At 32.9% G+C, this 26,326-nt stretch overlaps 1 protein-coding gene and 1 non-coding gene across 13 annotated transcripts in view; one reads left to right on the forward strand and one right to left on the reverse strand.

Annotated features, from left to right (window-relative positions):
• The window catches only part of C1H8orf34 (chromosome 1 C8orf34 homolog), a 391,674-nt gene that overhangs the window by 330,972 nt on the left and 34,376 nt on the right, over positions 1–26,326 (forward strand). For 6 of the 12 annotated variants that reach the window (XM_074278849.1, XM_074278841.1, XM_074278845.1 and 3 more), the window contains 3 exons: positions 7,942–8,062; positions 18,687–19,189; positions 22,697–22,762. In XM_074278849.1, the coding sequence (XP_074134950.1) occupies positions 7,942–8,062; positions 18,687–19,189; positions 22,697–22,762 (690 nt within the window). The remainder of the gene's footprint in view (positions 1–7,941; positions 8,063–18,686; positions 19,190–22,696; positions 22,763–26,326) is intronic. The other 6 variants (XM_074278851.1, XM_074278850.1, XM_074278842.1 and 3 more) reach the window with 2 other exon arrangements.
• On the reverse strand, positions 2,755–2,858 carry LOC141552306 (U6 spliceosomal RNA). The gene has a single exon (XR_012485112.1). It is a non-coding gene; the product is annotated as a U6 spliceosomal RNA (small nuclear RNA).

Raw genomic sequence — 26,326 nt, forward strand, 5'->3', positions numbered from 1 at the left:
TGACAACTATTGAAAAAACTAGAAATCCTTCTGGTAGAAATTGGGGTTCACTACATAAATTTAAACTAAATAGGTCCCATATGGATTCAACAGCTGAACATCAAGTACATCAAATTCAGATCACACACATACACATACACACACACAGAAACATGCACTTATGGAGAGAACCAGAACAAATAATTTTCCCACACATGCCAAAAGGTTGAATTCCTAAGCAATTAAATGATTTAAAAAAGGTCATAGAATATAAAATCATTACTTTCTATGACATCAAATAGAAAAGTCGTTGCATTAACAAAATCAATGTAATTAGCATATGAAGGAAAACCATTGTTTGCCAAAAAATTACATAAAATGTATTGATAAGGATCTGTACCTATTCTGTCATGGTGCCCAAAAAGTCTTAGAGCAGCTTTAAATTATTTATGCTTACTTAGGAAAGTATCAAAAATGTAGGGTATCTCCAGAGTCCAATTATTATTTTAAACTCAAAACAGCATTTAGACTTTTGGAACACTCAGTATATGACCAAGCCACTTTTCAATGGAAAAAAAATGGTCAAGAATATGAAGAAATAGTTCTTAATAGAAGAGTGACAAACTGTTAACAATATTGATTGAGAGAGAAAGCATGTGATAATAGAAAACTGTCCCCAAAACCTGGGTAGAGTTTTAGCTTCTGATACTACTGGCTACTCAAATCCTTCAGTCATTCAATATTCTAAGCAACTTTCTTAGTTTGTAGGTTGCAGGCAACATACCAACTTCCTTCAATCAGTAATATTCTAACCAGATGTTCTCTATGCAAATGAACTTACAAGACCAATTCTTGATTCAAATTCACTTATGAAAAAGAGAAATACAAATCAAACAACTATGCTTTTAATTCACATCCAAAAATTTGATAAATATTGTGATATTTGGAGAGATGTGTCTTGTGAAATTGCAAATGGAGTTTTGAATTGGTCCAACCATTTTTGGGAAGCACTTTGAAATAATGTTGAAAATGTGATTGAAACATTTATATTTTTAAATTCAGAGATCTCATGGGTAGATACACAAAGGTGATCAAAAGCAAAGAGAAAGGTACCATGTACACCCATATATTGATATCAGCAATTTTTTTTGATGGCAAAGTACTGGAGAGAAAACTAATGTTTTATCATGGAATGGTAAACAAATTGTGATGTATACAAACTGATACAATTAAGCAAACATATAGGAAAATTCTATTCACAATGACTATACTAATTGCAAATTGAAATTTAAAAATAAAACTAAAGTCTGTTATCATGGCAAACTTTGACTCCAGAGAAGAAATGAGAAAATTTATTTTCCTGTCTTCATTGAAGAGATAGTATTGGGAATTCTATGAATATAGAATTTTGTTACTCTTCTTCTTCCCATCCCCTTCCCCCTCTGTTTGCTACAAGGGGAAAGCTCTAGGAATAGAAGAGGTAGGAACAATTTATTCAAAAATGAATATCATGAAAAATGAAATTTTTCAGCTCATATTCAGTAAATTGCTATAGATATCAAGATGTGAAAATAACAAAAATAAAAATTTTTTAAAAGTTAAAAAAATAAACAATAAAAGAAAAAGTCTATTCATCACAGACTCTATCAAGGATATATTTGAGCTTCCTTACAAGAACTGTCATAATGTCTCCCTCTTGCCATCCAATACATGTAGTTCACCATGTCAAAGAACTGTTGAGGTGTGAGAAATCTCACTAGCCATTTATTTCAATCCATAAATGAAAAAGGATTCCCTCTTTGCTTAAAAACCTCCAGGGAAGGAGATTCTATTATCTGGTGATGCCATCTGTTTTTCTAGAAAGCTTTCACTGTTGAGTTTTTTTTTCCCCTTCAAAACTTCAAATAAGCTTTGGCTCACTATAGCAACCCCACTTGGTTTACTAGGAAACTGGGCCCCCTGAGAGAAGCTAGCCATTTTTACCTTCAGCATTGTAAGGGTAATGCTGAAAGTTTGGGGATTTTCTAGTACTACAGTTTGTAAATTTCCTTTCAGCATGCACTCCTAATATCAGTCCTAAGTTTATAACAATCAAATGTCATTTAGCAAATTTACATCAATCAACTTTTATAAAAGTTTAATTACTGAAAAGTATATAATAAGAACTGAAGTACAACAACCCCAAACCAAGAGTAAACAGCTTGTCCCCTATTTATTCAGTGTCTGGGGAAAATGGATTCATACTTAAAGTGATGACTATAAAACATTCCCTTCATCAAATTTATTTGTGGGTAGACCATAGTCAATGGACAAGTTGTTCCCTTCTTATAGTGCAAATTGTCTGGGTTTCTGGGTCAATTAACTACTAGGATGGGTCAGGCTAGTAGCTTCTGAGGGCCAGCTGATCATCAGACTTAGCTGCTGCAGATGCTAGTATAGTCTATAACGAGAATTAGATACTGAGCATTTCATTGGAAGACAAGGAATCATTTTTCCTTTATATATATATATATACATGTCTCAATCTGCACCCTGAATCTATCATCTTTATACCACATGTGGGTAGCATGCTTCATCTGGAATTCTCTAGCATCACGTTTGGACATTTAATTTATCAAAGTTCTAAAATCTTTCAAAGTTCTTTGGTTTTACAATGCTATTGCACAAATTGTTTTCCTGATTCTTTCTTTTCACTGTGCATTGCACCAGTTCTTACAAGTTTTCTTATGTTTCTCTGAAAGCATCCCTTTTATTATTTCTCATAATGATGTTCTAATAAAAATGGAACACTTCACAAATTCACATTTCATCTTTACACTGGAACTATGCTAATCTTCTCCATGTTGTTCCAATTTTAGTATAGAGTTTGCTAATTTACTAATTTCAAAAGGATTACAATGTAAAAGATGATCCAAAGTGCCTCTGAGCATTCATTAAATTTTACCAAAATTTAAGTATAAGCAAACCAAATCTTAACTCTTTCTGGAGAATAGGAGGAATGTTATTCCTGGACTATTATGTTTCCTCTATAGAATTTATCTTCCTTAATTCAATAGCTCAAATAACTAGCAAATCAATTTAGTAATTTTCATTCCTCATGGCCTAAAAGTTATTATTTAATCAATAACAACAAAAAAGTTGATATGACATAAACAGGAAACTTTTAAATATAAAATTAATGACCTTCTTGACAATTAATTGAAGATTTTTACCTTACCTAATAAGCATTTCAATCTAATATGTGTCATGCCAAATGATATGTAACTCATGCAAAATACAAATATTTCTCAAATCAAAAGCCCTTCAGCATGGTATTTAGACTGTCTATGAAGGAGTTATAGAAAAACAAAGAAAAGAATTGTATTTATTGAAAAAGCAGAGAAAGAGACCAAAGTATCATAGCCCCTAACTTGCCTTCTCCCTAGGAGAAGCTCATCTCCTCAGGTTTTTGGTACACTTTCTCAATTCACTTTTAATTGCCTTTTCTATCTGATTAGCAGAATTAGAGAAGGGTATTAAATTCCTCCTAAAATCTTTCTTTATAGAGCTAACAAGTTATCAGGCCAACTCCATCTCCAACTCTGTATGACTTCATCTTCCCAGAATATTATGCCCCAAGGGTGTCCCATTCCCCAATCATCGTCCCTTTGTGCTTCTTTCTGAGTAATGCCTTCTGCCAGTAAATTTTATATTCCTAGAGAGCAGACACATCAGTTTTTTGTGCTAGTTTCCATAGCATTTAGAATAGTGCCTGGCACATGATAGGTGCTTAATAAGTGTATATTGACTTGAATTGAGGATCTAGGTCTCACATTATGTTGGGTTGGAGATTAGGGATTAATGCTCAAAACTAATGAGGCCACAGATCCACTGAACCACTGAAGTATAATATATAATAAGGTTTGTACTGCCTTTGAATAATTCCATTTGGGGCAAATAAATTACACTATTTCCACAGTGGTGATAAAAGGGTAATTTTTTATGTCATGGGAAAAATGTTCCACTTCATGAAAAGTACACTTGGTATGTATGCATCTGATCATCCTAAGTGTAAATCACATATTAAGTCTTCTGTCATATGTGTTTAACTAAATAACAGTTGCCTTTCATCTTTTAGAAGAAATGCCCATATGTGAAAGCTCCAGATTTTTACAGAGAAACAAACGAACTCTGTTTAAAATCATATCAATCAACACTCTCCAAGTTAGTCAAGATTTTCACCAGAATATTTATTTACCGTTACAATTTTTTGAACATATTTTGCTTGGTACATTTGCTCCCCTAACATTCCTATTTTAACTAATACCCTCAAGGGCCAGAATAGTAAGAAAGAACATTGGACCTAGAGTTAGAAGACCTTAAGAGTACTTCAGGCATGTCACTTCCCTTCCCTTACCCTCAATCTTCTCATCTGTGAAAACAAGATTCATATCTGGCTATTAGAATTTTATGAGGAAAGACTATATTTTAACTATAAAGCATTAACTAAATGAATAGAGCTAGATGGTACAGTAGAAAGAGTACCTGGACTGGAGTGAGGAAGATTCATCTTCCTAAGTTCAAATCTGATCTTAGAGATTTACTAGATGTGGATGGGATAAGAAAAAGTCTCCTATGCAAAGTGACTTTTTTTTTAAAGGGACCTAAGGAAACTGAGAAATGATGAGGAGTCCATAATATGCAAATCACATGGGACAGTACATAAAAAGGCACAGAGAAGGGTGATGAAAAAAACAAGCTAGTCAATCAAAGGATGGATGGTTAATTTATGATTTCTCTATTACCATACTAAAATCAAGCCAGTTCCTGTGGTGTAATAATTGATTGACCTGTAGTCTTCAGGAAGAACATGCTGACAGGAAGGAATAGTATGCAAAGAAGATCTTTGTTAATTTTAAGAAACCAGATGATTAAAACATCATTGAGATTGCCCCAAACTTTCAAATTTGTGTTGTCTTCAAAACTACCCTCACTTGTGGAGATCTTTTGAATCTACTATATTCTAAAAGCCAGAAGCAAAGATTAAAGGAGTTTAAGGCCTTTTTGCACTGATGGCTTCCAGTTCTTTTGGGGCGTGTACTGCTTCTCCTTTCTAATTGACAAGGGAATAACTAATGCTTTTAGTTGTTTTTTTTTTTTTTTTTAAGTTAAATTTGGCCATATTTCTAGCTTTTTTAGAAGTTCTTTGAAACTTAAATTATCTTATTTTCAGACTTTTCAAACACTGACTTTTTTTTTACATTTCATGTTCTCTCTCTTCTTGCTTTAATCTATTCCATTCATCTATTTTTCTGGGGATTTTTTTTTGTTTATTTGTTTTTAAGAAAATGTGGTTTTACTGGAAGATGAATGGATGTCCATCAATTGGAGAATGGTTGAGTAAATTATGGTATATGAAGGTTATGGAATATTATTGCTCTGTAAGAAATGACCAGCAGGAGGAATATAGAGAGGCTTGGAGAGACTTACATCAACTGATGCTGAGTGAAATGAATAGAACCAGAAGATCGCTGTACACTTCAATGTTGTATGAAGATGTATTCTGATGGAAGTGGATATCTTCAACATAAAGTTAATATCTAACTCACTTCCAGTTGATCAATGATGGACAGAAATAACTACACCCAGAGAAGGAACACTGGGAAGTGAATGTAAATTGTTAGCACTACTGTCTATCTAGCCAGGTTACTTATACCTTCGGAATCTAATAATGTGCAACAAGAAAATGGTATTTACACACATATATTGTATCTAAATTATATTGTAACACATGTAAAATGTATGGGATTACCTGTCATCGGGGGAGGGAGTGAAGGGAGGGGGGGATAATTTGGAAAAATGAATACAAGGGATAATATTATTTAAAAAATTATTACTCATGCATATATACTGTGGAAAAAAATTCTAAATAAAAAGAAAGAAAATGTGGTTTTAGTGATTACTATTTTATAATATAAGTTGGTATTATTACTTCTGCATTTTTTCATTTTTTCCTTTGACATAAATTTGTTCCTCCAAATTAATTTTATTTTTCACTTTCCTCTAAAAAATATCCCTATAATAGTTACTGTAAGGCTTCTATTGGGCTTTAATTAAATTGTCCCTTTCTATTAACCCAAAATAATCACGTTTTAGATAACAGATTGCTTACACATGAAATCTTTTTTTTTCTACTTCATTTCCAAATAAATAAAAGAATTAAAAATATGAAGCCATAACAGAAAAAAACTGGTAGGTACTAAGTGGCACAGGGCAAGTCAATGAACCTCTACTTGCCTTAGTTTCATCAACTGTAAAATGGAGATAATAATAGCATTTATTTCCTAGGGTTGTTGGAATGATAAAATGTTACATTTATAAAGCACAGGGCCTCACATGATAGGCACTATATAAATGATAGTTAATGCCATTATTACTATTATTATATTTTACTTATTACTGACATCATAGACATATCTGTGACCCTGAAGTATTTCTTTGTATTAATCATTAACTAAAACAAAACACTCCTATCATGCCATTCCAATGATATTTGCTGAGACTTCGGGAGGGGGGGTATTTTTCAGTATTGCGAAACAAAATGAAATCAAGATTTATAAATTTACCTTATGAAAATAAGAGTTTTAGTAAAAAAATGGCCATCTAATTTAAAACCAATTTTTAGCAATATTCTTTGAGTAATCATGTTAGACTCACAAAAGGCAACAGCTATGCAAAAAAGCCAAAAGTTGGGGTATAGATGCTTATAACTATTATTTACTTTCTATACTATAAAGATTTTGTCTCTAGGTGTGGCAATCATAATTTGGTATAATGATCAAAGATATATAATAGAACATGATTTTTAATTACCATCAGTGAAGTGGAAAGGTAAGAGAGAGGCAAAAAATGATAAGGGGGGGGGATGAGGGGGAAGGAGAAACAGAGAAGAGGAGGGGAAGAAAGAGAGAGAAAGAGAATGAGAGAGAGAGGAAGAGAGAGAAGACAGAGATAGACAGAGAGGGAAAGAGAGAGGGGAGATGAGAGAGAGAGAGACAGAGATAGAGACAAAGAGAGAGATAAAGAGGCAGAGAGACAAAGGGAAGGGGGAAGAGAGACAGGCATAGAGACAGACAGAGTGATAAGGAAAAAACTACACAAAGAGAGTTAGAGAAACAAGCAGAGAGAGTGACAGATGAGACTGATAAAAAAAGACAAAAGCACATATCCCCCCATCTTCCTCTCCCAAATTCAGAAAGATGAAAGAAAGAACAAGAAAAGGGATGGTGAATCAGTATTTGTAGAGTTGAGTAGAGCAAGTATATGAGCAGTTTTTGAATGCCTCTATTTTAGGAAATATCATGAAGTAGACATATTTGGATAGATGGGAAAATATAAGGATCAAGTTCTCTGATTGATAAAGGCTACTTCATTCCACTGGTGAATGTAGAGACTGAGTCTTGTGGTGTTATGGCCTACCTTGGAGCAATATCAGCCTTTTGGCAACCATAGATTTTGACTGGGACAGTTTGGAGGTCTCAGTAAAAAAAAAAAAAAAAGAGCATATAAATAAATAGTAGTGAAAGGAAGCTCGACAAAGGGAAAAGGAATCTGGGGATTATTTAGTGAAAGAGCATGTGAATGTTCCTGTAACCACATGCTATATTGGAAATAACTTCTGGACTTGGACTTGAGACCTGAACTTTATGTCTGGTTCTGCCACTATGTAATTCACTTAAATTCTATGTGTCTCAGTTTCTGCAACTGTAAAATAGGGATGCTGCTTATTGGTTAGTGTTATTGAGAAGAAATTGTTCCCAAGCTTTAAAAAGCCTTTAAAATAAATTATTAGAATCATTATTCCTGTTCTAAGGGTTACAATTACAGAGATCTTATTCTTTTTGCTGTTAAAGATGTAAACACTGGAAAAACACAAGTGTATTGTATCTACATATCTATTTGAGTTTCTCCCCATTATTTCAGTGCACCCCAGTCTGGGACCTGGCTAACCTGACTACCAAGAGTGGGAATTCCCCAAGTTTAAAAATCTTGAAAGATTCCTTAGCTGCAAAAGAACTGCAGAGCATGGAGAAGCATCTTGCTGGTATGTATGGGTTTATTGAATATTTGGGAAATTGATGGGGGAAAATGAATAGTACCTTTCTTTGAGTTTTAATGGAAAAATCAGGGAAAACATGTTCAGGATTGAAATTATAAGGCTTTACATGTCTAAATGAAATTTTAGAAAAGCACCATTGAATAACTTGACTTGTTTGTTTTTATAACCAAGTAACCTGTCAAAGGACAGTGAATGATTTAGACCAAAGTGAGAGGAGATTAGACTTTAAAAAAAAATGTGAAGTGGGATAGCTATGGTATATTCCATGTATTTTAGATTGATTCTAGTTGATCTTCACTATTATTTAAATGTTCATGGTAGCAGAAATGCAGGATTCCTTACAAAGCTGGAGCTATTGACCCTCTCTCAGAATGTTTTTAAGTGAATAAAATATTAATATGATACATAGTATCACAGTGTTATTAATTAAATGTTAATTATTAATTATATATGTTGATTTGTAGAATTACATTAAAATATCTAGTAGACCAGGATAGAGCAGAGTGAAAAGTATGAGCATTTGTTAAGTGTGCCTCTTGTGTGCTAGGTACTGTATTAAGTGCTTTACAAATATTATCTCACTTAAGCCTCACAACAGCCCTGAAGGGTAGAAGCTCTTATCTTCCCAATTTTATAAGTGAGTGAACTGAGAAAGATGGAGGTTATGACATACCCAATGCCACACAGCTATTAAGTGTCTGAGTCATATTTGAATTCAGTCTTCCTGACTCTGGGCCTAGCACTCTTTCCACTTTGCCACATAGCTGCCTAGATTACATAAACAAATTCATTAATAATTTGATAAGTGCAGTTATCAAAACACTTAAAAATTTTGTGTATCCCAAATTTAGAACTCCACCTTTAATTCAGTTTACATCCCAGTTCATTTTGATAAGGAATTTTCCCCTAAGCTATATGTAATGTTGGGCTTAGTCCATTGAACTAATGTCGTAGGCTAAAAGATAGTTATTCTTCATCAATTTGATTTTTTCATTGACTTTATGTCTATAAAAAACTGAGGATTTATAAGATGATCAGCTCTCATAATACTCTCATACTCATCAGCTCTCATAATATTCTCATAATATAACGATCCAAGACAACTCTGAAGAACTTAATGATGAGATATGCTATCCATCCCCAGAAAAAGGTATCTGAATATAATGTGAAAAATACTTTTTTTAAACTGTATATTTCTTGTTTTTTGTTTGTTTGTTTGTTTATATGTTTGGTTTGTTTTGATCTGTGTTTTATTTCACAACTTATTATGATTTTTTTTTTCGTGATTGTACACTTATAACCTGTATGTAATTGCTCTCCTTCTCAAAGACAAGTGTTGGGAGGGATGAAGGGAGAGAATTGTAATTCAAAACTTTTTAAATGAATGTTAATTGGTTTTGCATGAAACTGGGGAAAACAAAACACTAAAATCTAATTTTAAAAAGAAAGAATAACTGATTAATCCCTCTGGTATTTTTGGATTTGATATAATCATTAGGCACAAAAACTGGAATATCTCACCTGCTATAATTGTCTTCCATTTGGACTTATTGAAGAATTCATCCATGACAGTAACTCTCTCTCTTTTTCAAATATACATCTTGTTTTATGCTTCACTTGTTGGAGAAATCTCAATGCTTAGTGATTCCATCTGCCTAGAAATCATGTATGATATTAATATATGAGGAGCGCTTTGTTGAGCTTTTGAGAATTCTTTTTAATCTTCTGAGTTAAAAGCCTTTTTAAAAAGTCCCCAAACAGATCCTCAAGATCTTATATTCTCTACATCTTTCAGTTACTTGGATGACCATGAAGATGCAAATCTTTGGCCCAACTCAGTTGTTTGTCTCCTTTTATTTTTTTCTAAGATACTCGCAGCAAATATATATAAATATGCATATATATATATATATATATATATATATATATATATAATTCTCATAAAGATTTTATAGGGAGAAAAAAGCAAGTAAATGGAGTAAAATGTTCTTGAAATGTTGCAGTTTTATAATAACATTTTCTTGTTATTGTTTGGTCATGTCCAACTTTTCATGATGTCATTGAGGTTTTCTTTGTAAAGAAACTGGGATTGGTTTTCCATTTTTTTTCCTCCAACTCATTTTAAGGATGAGGAAACTGAGGCAAACAGGGTGAAGTTATTTGCTCACAGTCACATGGTTAGTATGTGTCTGAGAACAGATTTGAACTCAAAAAGATGACTCTTATCTCCAGGCCCAGAAGTATACACTGTGCCACCTAATAGCCCATTTCACCCAATAGGTCCTTAGTAAATTTTTGTCCAAATTGAAAAAAGGGATCTCGGTGACTTCTCAAGCCCCTCTGTAGAAGATGTTAACTCCTCCCAAGCTTCAGCAGTAGAAGCCACTTTTTTCTCTACCTTCCTCCCACTTCCTCCCAGTCTCTGCTTGAAACCCTCTGAGGGAGCTTTTCTACTTCCTAGACTTGTCTATTGCACTTGGGATAGATCTTAGTATAAGACTTTTTCTTTTCCATCTGCCTTTCAGCAACTTCTTTCCACTATATTTAATGATTGTCTCATAAGATCAAGTCCAATGAATCAAATCTTGTCCCACAACAGCCCTTCAATTACTTGAAGACAGCCAATATCTAATTCATTCTCCTCTACATGAAACCTTTCCCAGTTTTTCAAATGATTTGAATATGGCATAGACTTATCTTCTTATCTTTTTCTAGTTATTATCAAGCTGATCCTGTCAATGGTTATAGAAAAAAAAAAGTGCAACTCAGAATAGAACATAATACTCCAGCCGTATCAGTTCATGTTGCTATTATTCAATCACCGCAGTCATAGCTGACTCTTTGTAATCCCATTTGGAGTTTTCTTGGAGAAGATAATTGGTTTGTTATTTACAGATAAGGAAACTGAGGCAAATGGTTAGATTACTTTTCTTTCTTTTTTTAAAATGTATTTTATTTGAAAAAAAAGAAAAAAATAGAAAAGGAATACAAACCAAAATAAAGCAAAACAAAAAAGAACATTGCCATGTGTCTAGCAGAACATCAGGGAGAATTCAAAATATATAGCAATAAATAACCAGATCATGAAAGTATATATATATATATATATATATATATATATATATATATATATATATATATATATATATATTAGTAGAAGTTATATTCATAAGTGTCCATCTTTGCTTCACTTCCTTGTAAATTATCCTTTGGTCCTCTGCTCTGCACTTTATTTTCTTTATTATTTGTTCCCTTTTACATTCCCTACCATCCCCAAGCAAGCTACAGTTAAGAAAAGATATATTTATGTAGATATATGCATATATACATACACACACATACTCTTTTTCTCTGTATCTCTCTCTCAAACACATACACACACACACACACACACACACACACACACACAATCTTTCTTATCCCTGCTGACTCTTTAAATTCTGCTTCATAACTTGCTTTATTATAATTTAATCTTCCTCCACCCAAGGATCATGCCTTTGCCTTTATTATAATTTATTATAATTTGGTGCCTTATCCACAGCTATCTAGGTACCTCACATAGGAGGAAGAACAAAAGGTGTCATTCATTTCTATCTGATTCTTCCTGTCCCCATTTAGGGTTTTCTTGAAAAGAGTACTGGAGTGGTTTTACAATTCCTTCTCATAATATATTGAAGAATTGAGGTAAAAAGTGTTAAGCACTTGCTTAGGGTCATACAACTAATTAGTGCATGAGATCAGATTTGAACTTTGAAGGATCTCTTTTGGACTTCAAGATCCACTACATCATCACCTAGTTGTCTATCAGTCCATGAAGGAGTATATATATATATATATATATATATATATGTGTGTGTGTGTGTGTGTGTGTGTGTGTGTGTGTATAATAGCTTTAGTGTTACCCATAATTGAAGCAATGCCAGTTCAGGATGCAAGTTTAGAGCAACAGGTTAAATCTAATTTCAAATATTAGCCATGTGATACTGGACCTGTTAATGGGAGCTGAGGAAAAAAAAAAAAAAAGTCAGTCTCAGATGATGGCTAGTCAACTCCTGTTTTGAGAGAAAAAGGAAGAGTCAGACTCATACTCTGCAAGCCTAATGAGAAAGAACAGACCATCAGCGTGATACTAAGCCATGGATGACAGAGGCTTCAATTAGCCTGGCACAAACCTCCTATGGACTTCAAATGGAATTTTGTATATGGGAGGTCCAGTACTAATGAGAAGCCTTGCAACTTTGAAAATAAGATTGCCTTTCTAGTTACATGAAAAGCCAGGAAATAGTATATTAGATTGTTACACTGAGCTAAATGACAACAAATTGAGATGAATCAAAGTTAAATTTGGGAGATAATCTGGTGAGTGTGAAATGTAATAAGACTTAGCAATGATGCAGTATAAAAAAAGATTTGGGTCTTACATTTAGTATAGAAGAAAAATCAAAGTTTTCAAATGTTTATCTCAATCTTCTGAACCTCAAGAGTGTGCAAAATTGGGCTCATAAGAATTATTTTTTCTGATGAAAATGTTGGCATTTAGTTTCACAGGCCTGGATGGAAATATTTTTTGGCCTCTCCTGCTTCTTGATCCTGACTGTTTTCTCAAAATGCAAACACATGCAGAAAAAGGGTAATAAACTCTAATGTTCAGTCATGTCAAGATCTCAAAAGATGTTTGCTTTGAGTGTGGTTCTTAAAATGGGCAGACCTTCAGGAGAATGGAATATTTATTCTTACTTAATATGATGCGGTTTGGTCTTTTTCAAGATGCCAGCCCCCCAAAAAGCTTTGTTCCTCAAGGTTCACTAGTTATTTTTTAAGAACTTAAAATAGATATATACTTAATAGAAGCTGAGTCCTTCACAAAAATGGAGGAAAAAACAATCTCTTTAGACCACTTTGGTAGAGAAAGTAGAAAAGGTTTATGTGTGTGTGTGTGTGTGTGTGTGTGTGTGTGTGTGTGTGTATATACATATATATATACATATATATATAAATATATGTATATATATAAATATATATATATATATATAATTTATATACACACAATCTGCCTATATGTGTGTGGGGAAATAAATACTTTAATTTTTCTCTGGTCTTTTAAAAATTCGCTTACAAGCAAGAATTTGTATTTACAGTTTTGAGCTCTAAAGAACCACAGTCCCTTGGGCTAATTCCCACTGTAATTGCAACAAGTGTTTTCTTTTGTTTCAATCTGTTATTATGATACAATATCTATCCTTTAGGGTGACCTCAGAATTAGTGAATCTGTCAGTATAACTGAAGAACTAAATTCAAGGTTATTTGAGATTGGCATACCATGTACTTAAGAGAAAACAAATTTAGTGATACTTTGCTGCAAGGAGGTTTCTCCACATAGGCTCTTTGTCCACAATGATTTTCATTTCACTTTTAAATTTTACCACATTTTTCCCATCATGACATTGTAAAATAAATTATGTGTCTTATTGAATACTTGTCTTTAATTTCTCTCTCTCTCTCTCTCTCTCTCTCTCTCTCTCTCTCTCTCTCTCTCTCTCTCTCTCTCTCTCTCTCTCTCTCCCTCTTCCTCCCCCCCCTCACTTTTCTAACCTTCATTTCTATTTATTTGTGTAACTGAAGACATCACTTTTGAATGAGCTAACATTACCTCCTCCTCAATCCTTTCATGTTAATGGGAGCTGACTTTCTCATTTTTCCTCTTTAATTCAGACTCAGATCTATTTTTTTTTGTTGTTGTTGTTTCTATTTTTGTTCATCTACACTTTCCTTTCTATTACCCAACTCATAGTTTTGGTATGATTTTTGATTTCTTCTTTTTTTTCCCTCTGTTTCCATGGGTTTTTTTCCCCTTTGTTAATATATACTATTTTTTCCTTTGTTGATTTTTCTTTGATCTCTTTTTAATGTATAACTTTTCTAATTTCATTATGTAAATTGTTCCCTCTTTTCCTTTGGTCCTCTTCCTGTCTTTTTACCTTCCTATTGATTCAAAACTTGCAAAACTCCTTTATTTATGTTCGTATTTACAACATTCTCTTTTTCTATGTTTTGTGCTGATGACCCATCAACTTTAATTTAGAGTTAATGATTCTTGTCATTATTTTCAATATCCTGTCTCTTTCCACCTGTAACTCTTCATATCTTAGCCTGTCACAGACTTCTTTCTCATTTCTTTTGATTTTGGGGCCTGGTAGATCTTCCAGATCATCACCAGACAACCTTTCACTTATCCTGAAGTTGTTTCTTAAGGTTCTCATTTAAAGTATCCATTTCTATTTCATCCACTAATAAAAATGCCATGGAATAAAGAGAGAACAAATAAAAGTCCAGAATAAACTAATAGACTTTTTATCTTCTTCTTCTAGATTTATTATTTACTTGTCTAGTTTTGATATATCAGATAGACAATGTATATGTTCAGAAACATCTGGATTTACTGATTGAACTATATTCTCAAAACATGAATAGATGTGTACTTGTACTTAATTTCGGTTTTAGGTTGTTTTTTTTTTTTTTTTTTTGGTGAGAAGGGTACATTCTAGGTCTCTTAAGTATTTCTTGTCTGTAGTACTTTAACACCATAGCAACAGACTTTTAAGTATCTATTTTTTAAATTAACATTATTTGTATGAAGGAGACACAAATTTATTAATATCAACTATATATAAACTCTATTTTACATGCTGGAAAAGATCCTAAGTTTAGATTAAAATAACAGCCTTTTTATAATAAAACTTAAATGAATGAATTTTTTAGTAGGGATAAAAGTATTTGTAAAAATTTGCATTAAAAACAAGTAATTATTTGTTCTTATTTCTGAGCTTTTCATGTCTGCCTAACAGTTGTTATCTAGTATTTATTCCATATTTGTTTCAAAGTCAATCCTAAAATATAAATCATTCTTTCAGGGACAGAAGCACATATAAGAATAATGATAGTTAACAAATATGTCTATAGGAAATAAAGCCACCTTTTCAACATTGTCCTACAAACTATAAGACAATTTTCCAAAGTTTAATATTGTAATAGTATAAGTTCACTTAAATTCTTAGATTTTTCCCTCCCAGTTTCTGATTTATCTGTGTGTGTGTGTGTATGGGTGATATTCCTATTTTTTTAAATGCTAATGAAACCTACACATAATTCCTTCCTCTGAAATTTGCCTTTTTCCTAATGGCATATTGTTTATTACATATTTTTCAAACATTTGAAAAGCCAGTTCACTCAAAATATTAATTCTCTCAATTTAGCTGTTTTTGAATAAATATTAACTTGCATTTGAATTTTCTCTCAATCATTTTGCAATTACTTTAAAAAATAAGAAATTTGTCTGTAAAAACAAATTGTAAATATTATGTGAGATAAGAATTCCTTTTGATGTTTAAATAGAATGCATATATATATATGTATACACACACACACACATATATATATATATGTATGTATACACACATATATATACTTTATATATACCACTTTGTTGCTTACATTTTACTTCCATTTAGTAGACATAGACAAAAAATTCTTAGGCATAGGTTGAAAAATGTTATAACTATTTAGTATGTCCAGTTATACAAGGGTATCTGAAATAAGAAAGTGGACCTTCAAAAAAAATAAAAAATAAAAAGGCAGAATTGTTGCCCAAAGAAAATCAGAGACATATGTTAGGAGAAACAAATAAGAAATCTATTTGTGTCCATGAATTTGGAGTAGAAAGCTGTTTCCTTACATGCAGAGAAATGAAATGACTAGAAATATTACTTATCTGTAAAATCAATCACTTTTTTAAAATTAAGGAAACATGCTTCGAGAATATGATATAACATTAAACTTTTATTAGATATGGGCATTGCTTATCAGCTTTCCTGTGTACTCTCTTCTGAGTCATAGTTCAGAAAGTCAGTGACCCCTGGTTCTAGAGTCATTTTGCAAAGACACAGGTTAATTTAATTTTAAAAGAATACATTGTATGTTTGGTTTAAATTATGAAGTTCAAATTTTTATTCACTAACCTTAGAGACTGTAGACAGGTATTTTACAAATTCCAAAGTGATGGATATTGATTTTTTAAAAGCTTAATGGAAGTGAATATAAAGGCATAATTATCTCAAAAGATAAAATCAAAGTTGTCCACTGATTTTATAAGGTCAGTGTTTCAATTAAATTAGTTTAAGATTAAATCAAAACACCATGATATATCTCTAACTGACTTTCTAGCTATATACCCAATAATTATCCTTTTTGAAGCAGCAAAAGATTTGGATCAATGAAAGGTTAGAGATGACATCCTTGGAGATATAACTAGCCATTTGGAATCTGTTCTTCTGAGTAGAAGTCTTTTAAGCTGAATATTACTAATATGATTTACCCCAATTAAGTGTTTCCCCTGAACCCCAGAGGCAAACTGCTGAAACTTATGACTTGATATAAGAAATGACCATGAATATCATTGAGATTGTCTCCTTTATTAAAAAATAAAATAATAACATTATTTCCCAAATCTGAACAGATTCAAAATATTGAGAGTCTGTGTCAATAACTCAATAAAAATAATAACATATGTGTATATATATATATATATATATATATATATACATATATATATATATATATATATATATATATATATATATATATATATATATATAGCATCTTAGGTTTTAAACTTGCTTCTGATACTTCCTATATACTTCACAAGATACTGAATGTTAGGTCCGCTAGGTAGAACAGCGGATAGAGCACCATCGGAGAAGTCAGGAGGACTTGAGTTCAAATTTGACCTCAGACACTTAATACTTCCTAGCTGTGTGACCCCAATTGCCTGGGGGAGGGGGAATACTGAACTTTAATATCATAATTAGTAAAATGGATATAAAATATCTGAAATATTTTTCAAATATTTTATGAGGATTAAAGTACCTATAATTATAATGTTCATAAAGTTTTACAAATGTTAAAGCATATGTAAACATATATATGCCAATTATCATTATTATTTCATATTTTGAAAATTAATCTTTAAAATAAAATGAAAAACAAACAAACAAACATGGCAGATTTGTGGTTTTTCACTATTCCTGTGATTTAAGTAGTGTTCAGTTATATACACAGTGGAAATCTCTTCTAAAAATGGTTAAATCATATATAACTTTTATCTGACTTGCCTTAAGTACTGATAAGTAGAGTGACTTGTCAGTAAGCACAAACCTAATATGGGATAAAGGCAAGACTTCAATTTAGATCTGACAAATTCCAAAGTTAGCCCTCTAACACAAATGAATATAGGTTCTTATATTTATTGATGGAAGTCATCTCATAAATCACTAAGTCCCTTATTTTCCAAGAAAGGAAATTACAGGTCATTGAGATCAAGTGACTGCCCTATGGTCACAGTGATAGTATTTGACAGAGCTAAGATTCCAAATTCAATGCTCCTTCCTTTATAACACTCACTTCCTCTCAAGTTTAGTATTTTAGGTATTATTTCCTGTTTTACAGATGAGGAAACTGAAGGTCAAAAAGTGATTTAGATTTAGATCTATAAAGAGCCCCAGTGACTGTGTGTTTCAGCCCATTTATTTTACAGATGAGGAAACTGAGGCTAGGGAGATAAAGTGATTTATACAAAATGTAACATAAGTCCACTGATACCAGAGTTAGAGCTATTTTATCATACTACATTGATTATCTAAATCCATTGCAGAACAGTTGTCTTAATAATAGATGAAATAAGACAATTTTTCCTATTTGCTTAGAACATTGTAAAATAAAGCATTTTTAAATGGTTGGATGGATATGTATTTACATCAAGTGAGATTTTATGTGAAGTTTGCTTATGTATTCATGATCATTATGGATTGCCTGATATATTTAGATTCACCGCTGTCTTCTTCTGAGAAAGTTTACACTGTATTTTGAAATACACATTTAACTTGTTTTAAAAAATTATGACTATTATGAAGATTTACTTAGTAATAAGTAAAATCACATTTTGAGTACTTTTTAAAATGTTTTAAATCTAACAAAAAGAAAGACATATTTCTTAACTACCAGGCCTGTTTTCAAAGGGCATTTGCGCATATATATATATATATATATATATACATATATATATATATATATATATATATGTATATATATATATATACATATCCATATCAATGAAATTAACAAAATACTACTTGTTCCACTTCTTTGTTTCAGAAAAATTAAACTAATAATTTGAATTTGGGATTTAATTTTAGGATTTTATATTTTGAAAATCAATTTCTTTCTAAATACTCAGCATGAACAATAAAAACACGTTGCTATCCCCATATAAGAGATGAATAAACAAAACTGTTACAAAAATAGCTTTAGCTCACATATAACCACATTCTTTGGGATCTAAAATCTTGACTTCTGATGATTTTCTTTGTCTATTTGGCTCCTCTTCAAAGTCTTTATTATTTTCTATGAAACCTTCATTTCCTCCATATTTTATCACTTGTGAAAATTTTATTGTATTCTGTGTATTCATCTTTGCCACTTAATTAAAAAAAATTATGTATGACAATCTGTGTAGCTTTTTAAAAAGATGATACTTTTTCTTTTTTTTCTGGAATAGATATTGAAAAGGATCTTGCATTATGGGAAGAAGGAAGACTTGCAAAAAGACCAAGCAGTTTGCATAATATTTCAGTTGCATCTGACCTTCAAGGAAATCTTCAGTCATCACCAAGCTTTAGCATAAGACCTTCAGAACCCAGCCAAACAGGGAAAATCATTCAACTCAAGCTCCAGGGAAACAAATCACCCCCTCTAGTTGACAGCCGAGTACGGGTCTCCAGTATCTCAAATAGTAGGCCCCATCTTCTCATAGCTCAGACAAACAGGCCTCAGACATTGACAGTTCCAGGAAGCAGACCTGTAACTCCAAACAGCTTGTTGTCCCGACCTCTTACCCCTAGCAACCAAGGAAAGAATGAAAGGATTATTAATATTCAAAGAAGCAAGTCTGTCCCGTCTAAGAGCCAAATTGGGAGAGCTCTAGGCACTCCTTCTGGGCTAGTTGTTCCAATAAGTGGAGACAAGATAACAAGTACAACTCTGAGAAGCAGTTTATCTGAAGTAAGTTTTATCTTTTTTTGGGGGGGGGAGAAGATGCTTCTTGTTTTGTAGTTTAAAAAATTACACACCATTAGAAATTTTTAGGATCTGAATTTTCAGAGCAATCTAGGTTTTAGTTGAAATTAATGCAAATACATTGTCCTTTTTGACACCTTATTAAAAATTATCCTGTAAGCAGGAAATGCTCAGAAACATGACACCTATAATATATTCTTTTCCCCCTATCTAATAAAGACCATAAAACTTGGAAAGATGATACTACTTAATCAGTAGTTAGATTCCATGGCTTCTAACTTTTGTTTTGTTTTGTTTTTTGTTTTTTTTAAAGGATCCTTTAATTATTACTTTAATTTTGAGAAACTACTGCTCTCATGCACACAATTTCTTTCTTTCACATACACATACAAAAACACACAAGATTTATTTAAAGGTAAATGTATTCTTAGAAGCAATTTTTCTAATATCACAACAAAATCATTTATTTTTTCTGATCCTCATTTATCAAATGGGGCTAATAATCTATGTCCCTTGGGTTATAAGCATCCACTTAAATCATACATGCAAAACACTAAGTATTTTTTCTCAGATGTCCACTGTTGATGAGAAAACTCCCAAACTCTTTTTTTAAAATAGTTTTTATTTACCAGATATATGCATGGGTAATTTTACAGCACTGCCAATCGCCAAACCTTTTGTTCTAATTTTCCCCTCTTCCTCCCTCCCCCAGATGGCAGGTTGACCAATACATGTTAAATATGTTAACGTATAAATTAAATACAATATATGTATACATGTCCAAACAGTCATTTTGTTGCACAAAAAGAATTGGATTTTGAAATAGTGTACCATTAGCCTGTGAAGGAAATCCAAAATGCAGGCAGACAAAAATAGGAGTATTGGGAATTCTATGTAGTGGTTCATAGTCTTCTCCCAGAGTTCTTTTGCTGAGTGTAGCTGGTTCAGTTCATTACTGCTCTATTGGAACTGATTTGGTTCATCTCATTGTTGAAGATGGCCATATCCATCAGAATTGATCATCATACAGTATTGCTGTTGAAGTATACAACGATCTCTTGGTCCTGCTCATTTCACTCAGCATCAGTTCATTTAAGTCTCTCCAAGCCTTTCTGAAATCATCCTGTTTCTTACAGAACAATGATATTCCATAATATTCATATACCACAATTTATTCATCCATTCTCCAATTGATGGGCATCCACTCAGTTTCCAGTTTCTGGCCACTACAAAGAGGGCTGCCACAAACATTCTTGCACATACAGGTCCCTTGCCCTTCTTCAAGATCTCTTTAGGGTATAAGCCCAGTAGCAAATGGCTGGATCAAAGGGTGTGCACAGTTTGATAACTTTTTGAGCATAGTTCCAAATCATTCTCCAGAATGGCTGGATGTATTCACAATTCCACCAACAATGTATCAGTGTCCCTGTTTTCCCACATCCCCTCCAACATTCTGCATTATCTTTCCCTGTCATTCTAGCCAATCTCAGAGTTGTCTTAATATGCTTTTCTCTGATTACTAATGACTTGGAGCATCTTTTCATATGGCTAGAAATAGGAAACCCCAAAACTCTTAAAACCTCCTTGGACTCTGCCTCAGGGAAGGGACTCCACCCTAAGCACAAACAGTTTCATCCTCATCTAAAAACCCATTTGAATTCTATTCAAATTCTAACCCTGGCTGAAACTCAAGCCTGAAGCCAACCTGGGACTCCACCCAAGAGCCCCTTCAGATTGTCCAAAGCACCCCCTATTATAAAAAAAGCCAAACTGGAGTCCAATCTTTGCAGAGGACCCAAACATGGCATCCTTACACTGGCCATGTCAAGGATTTCTGCCCACTGGAACTGTGGTTCTGGTGCCCTTTATCTGTACCTTTAACTTTACTAACTAAACCTTACTTCCAAACCCCATAATAAACCTCTTTTATCAATCTAGGTTTTTGGGTCTGTAAATTCCTTTACAGAGGACTCTTGCTTCACTACTAGACCTAATTTAACTTTGTATCCTTGCACCAAATCCAAAGGGGTTGCAGGGGAGCTCTATTTGATTCCCTATACCCCAAATCTACCACTAGACCTCAATTAAACCTAATTTCATTTAGGTACCCCTTACCTAGTTCTCAACACTGACAATGCCAGGAAGCATTTTGTTCAAGCCCTGACCAATATATATATAGATATATATATATATATATATATATATATATATATATATATATATATCAACTGTAGGACACTAGGATAGTCACTAATAAATGTTAGTTGACCAAAAGTAACTGACTGATTGACTTACTTAACCTTACTTTTCCAAGCAACTCTTTAAACACTAGAAAACAATAGAGCTAGTGCTCAAGATACACTAAGAGTGTTTCTTTCCTCATTGGGAGATACTTGTGTCAATGAAATCACAGGCCATACCATAAAAATTAAAAATAAAAAGTAAAGATAATTGAAAAAAATAACCAAAGAAACTACTTAAACAGAAATTATTATTTTTTTGAAATATTTCTGCAGTAATTTTTCAGTTGTTTCTGACTTTTCTTGATCTCATTTTGGATTTTCTTGGCAAAGATACAATAGTGGTTTGCAATTTCCTTATCTAGCTCATTTTACAGATAGGGAAGGTTGGTTCAACAGTGTTAGGTGATTTACCTATAGTCACACAGCTAGTAAGTCTCTGAGACCACTTGTAAATTCAGCAAGATAAATCCTCCAGATTTCAAACCCATTACTCTATCCTCAGGGTCATGTAGCTCCTCATTAACTATAGAAATGAGACCTGTTATTGGAAATAGCTAATTAGCAGATATTTTATTGCATGACATTTTAAATAAACTAATGTCTCAGTCAAAAAATATAACTTTTTGTTTAAGGTTTTACTATCTAAACATACACAATTCAAAAGTTTTACTATTTTTATTAGTTAAAGCATAACATTGAAATTAAGACCAAGATATATATTAGAGAAATGGTGATGTGATTTTTAAAAGAGATCCCTATGTTAACTTTTAGGAGTATCTACTATTTAAATTTATCCGAAAATGGGCTTATATCACATTTTGTTTCTTTAAAATGTTTAAGTTTAGATAATATGTGACAAAATAACTGATCTAATCATTGAATTAATAGTGTTTTATTTACAAAATCTGATCCTTATGTTTATAAGATTAGTCTGAAAAATCTTTTATTAAAATCTTAAAGTTTAGGTACTCCCTCATAAGTGTAAATTAGAATATGAGAACCACTCTTCCCCCACATGATGTTCAATGATCATGGAAGGAGTTAACATTTGTTTCAGAGTAAGAGAGAATACTAAATTACCTTACTGCTATCATAACACAGATGTGTACCAGCTGAGGAAGTGAGGAAGTTTTGAAGAGATGGAATTATTCCTTGATCCTCCACACACACCCCCTCCCAATTTGTTACTCTTCATTTTCCAATCAGCATCTTGACTTTTCTTTCAACTTCTCTTCCTGTTTGCCTTTAGGGAGAAGCCTCCAGTAGGGGACTCTCACTGAAAAACTTCATGGAAGACGTGAGTTTTAATACAAATGTAAGGCAGCCTGAAACCAGTTTCTATTAATTGTCCATTGACTTAATGTTTGCCTCCACTGCCAACATGTTATAAATAATACTCATCTTATCAAAAGCATTATCAGTTGCCAGAAGACATGCAAAAGCAATAGACTTCATTTTCCATAATGGAAATCCCCTCTGCATTAAATCATCCCTGTAATGTGTATTGTAACTATTCTCAGTACTAATCATGTTAATAACCAGAATCCTAATCACATAATGGGATCTTCCTCCCTCCATTCCTTCCTTCCCTCCCTCCTTCCCTCTTTCCCTTCTTTCTTCCCTCTTTTCCTTCCTCCCTCCCTCCCTCCCTCCCTCCCTCACTTCCTTCCTTCCTTCCTTCCTTCCTTCCTTCCTTCCTTCCTTCCTTCCTTCCTTCCTTCCTTCCTTCCTTCCTTCCTTCCTTCCTTCCTTCCTTCCTTCCTTCCTTCCTTCCTTCCTTCCTTCCTTCCTTCCTTCCTCCAATTATTGTATGAGTGTCTATAATAAATAATTTTAGGGCTACAAGATATTCAAAAATTGTTATAGTTGGACTATTCCACTACCTACTTACTATCCCTACCCTACTTCAATTATCTGACTTAATTGGATGTTGGGTTGGAAGTCAGAGAAAATGTCTTTACATGACCTTTGAGGGGCTATAAATCAAGAAACTTTTTTGGAGAAGTGAGGAGTGTGTAATAGGACTTCTCTGTCTGGCTAGATAGAATTCTTAGTGGTTGTTTTCTTTTCCTAACACTTTCTCAGGAAAAACTAGTTGTGTCAAAACTCTCTCACTTATTGTTATGAGGACTGGTTATTCTTTTCCTGAATGTTGCTTCTTTGGGAATTGCATGATCAATGTTGAATTTAGCAAGAATTAGAAGAAAAAATTCCCCATTATTCTTTCAATGCCTTTGTAAAAATAAGATGGAGATTAGAGCTTGCAATGAAAGAAAGAGAATATACAAAAAGGCTTAAGTTAAACTAAAACAAAAAGAGAAAACAGAAGTTCGAAGCAGGAAAAGCTAGATAGGGCAGGAGAACTGATATTAATTTGGTATAGAAAGTTAGGAGAAGATTGAAGAAGTATAGTGTTTGCTTACATGGAGGTGCAAATATGTTAAGTTCTCTTTGAGATCCAGGATCATATAGCTCATAAATGTCTGAGGTCAGATTTGAATTTAGGTCCTCCTGACTCCAGGGCTTATACTCTATTCTTTGTGCCATCTAGCTGCTCCCTGGCAAACAGCACATCCCGCTGCAATTAAAAAAATATGGAGAAAAGGAGGAAGAGAGAGACACACACACACACACACACACACACACACACAGAAACAGAGATGCAGGCAGGGAGGGAAAGAGGAGAGAGAGAGAGAGAGAGAGAGAGAGAGAGAGAGAGAGAGAGAGAGAGAGAGAGAGAGAGAGAGAGAGAGAGAGAGAGAGAGAGAATGAATATGGCCGTTTTTCTTTAGATTAATTGCCTTCTTAATATGGAAGAATTGATTAAGTACATGTGTTGTTTGTTTGTTTGTTTGTTTTAAAGAATAAATGCTAGTCAAACTTCTAGCCCTTTTAGGAGAAAATTAATCCCACTCCTAGAATTCTGAATGTAATGGCTGAGCATCCTTCCATATCTCACCATCCTGTATCATGTTATGATGGATTTTTTTTTCAAAAGAATCCTTTTCTTTTGAAATTAAATAAGGATTCCCTTGTATAGTACTTGGACAAAACTGATTAAATAAGTCACAGCCTAATACAAAGTTTGGTGAAATGTAAAAGAATAATGATTAGCTCTTAGCAAAATGATTAGAGTTTTGTTTTTGTTTTAATTTTTTATTATAATTATTTGTTATGGGGAGGAACGGGGATGAATTCTGTAGTCATTTCAGCAAGCTAACATGCTTAAATTTCCCAAGTATGTGGGAATGAGTCAAAGCACTTTTTTCTTCTCTCAATCTTTGGACTCACCCAATATTTTTACATAATTTCACTGTTGTCAGTAATTGAGTTAACAAATGATAATCCTTGAAAACAAAACTATAAACAAGTTATAATGAATGAATTTGGAATACCCTATTTCCTGTCTACAAATATGAATACTTTCAGTATTACGTACACATATCTCAAAGTCTGTTGTGGCAGTGGCGGTCATAAACCACAGAGGCCTTGTTGGCCTGCCTTTTTCCCTTTGTGTCTTTTGGCTTTATTCACTCTAGTTGTCTTCTCTCATGCTATGAAAATCAGCCTAAAAATAAAGTGTTTTTCCCCCTTTGGGTTATGCCAGTTTTCACTAAAACTGACTTTGTAAACATTTGTTTTTATTTAGTACACACAACTCAAGCAGTCAATCAATAAGCACTTATTGAATGTGTTTCATGTCATTGTGCTAACAGCACAAAACAACAAGCTGTAGTGCGTATATTTTCATTCTTTTCTTCCTATTCCTGCTACAATGGACAATTCCATTCAGATCAAAGTCTCTCCTTCATAATTTATTCTCACATAAAGAAATTGTAATCACATGAAATCAAGTATTTCTATTTAAACTTAAATCAATGCCAAGAGGAAGATAAAGAACAAACTTAAATACAAGTTGGAGTTGGCTCATATATTGCACTATACTTGCTAGCTATTATATAGTGTTTTAAGTTTACAAGGGGATTTACACACTTAGATAATTTGAATTTTCTAAGGTATGTAGATGTTATCTTATAGATATATTACATATAAGAAATATAAGTATTTCTATGCCCATGAGGAAACTGAAACTTAGAAAAGTTGTGATTTGATGACTGTAAAAAACAGTTCACCCATGGCTTCTAGTCCCATCATCAATGCTTTTTTTTTAGGGGAGATGGAGGAAGTGGGGTTAAGTGACTTACCCAGGGCATACAGATAGAAAAAAAAAAAACCAAACAAACAAACAAAAAACTTTCTTTGTATCCTCAGTTCTTAGTATAGTGTCTAGCATATAAAAAAATGCTTAATAAAAGTTAGCTAAATGGCTGACTATGGCATATCTGTTAGCAAATGGGAAAGATTTAGTAGAAAAGATGAGAATGAAAATGGAGGAAAGACACATCTAAGGCTATATTTGAATTCCTGACTCCAGGTCTGGCACTCTATCCCCTGAGCCACCAATCTGCTCATCAGGGCTTTTAAAAAATACCACTATTGTCAGAAAAAAAAGCTTTAATTTTTCATAACAATTCACTTCAAACTGATTGCATATGTACTTTGTGTAATAATAATAATGTATTTATATATTGCTTCACAGTTTTCAATTTGAGTTTCTTAAAAGCTTTGGGAGATAAGTAGGGCAGGGCAAAACAAATATTATCCAATTTTACAGAGAACATTTAATATATACTTAGTAACTGTGTAACTCTGGCAAGTGATTTAATTTCTCTGTGCCTCATTCACCTGATTAATAAAAAGAGGAAATGAGATGTAATAGTCTATAAGGACCCTTCAAATTTTAAAGTTATGATTCTGTGATCTTATGATCGATTATTACCTTATATTTTCTTGGTTGATAGTGAAGACAGAGAAGAGC

The sequence above is a fragment of the Sminthopsis crassicaudata genome, chromosome 1 (genome assembly GCF_048593235.1).
Source record: "Sminthopsis crassicaudata isolate SCR6 chromosome 1, ASM4859323v1, whole genome shotgun sequence".
Taxonomy (NCBI): Eukaryota; Metazoa; Chordata; class Mammalia; order Dasyuromorphia; family Dasyuridae; genus Sminthopsis; species Sminthopsis crassicaudata.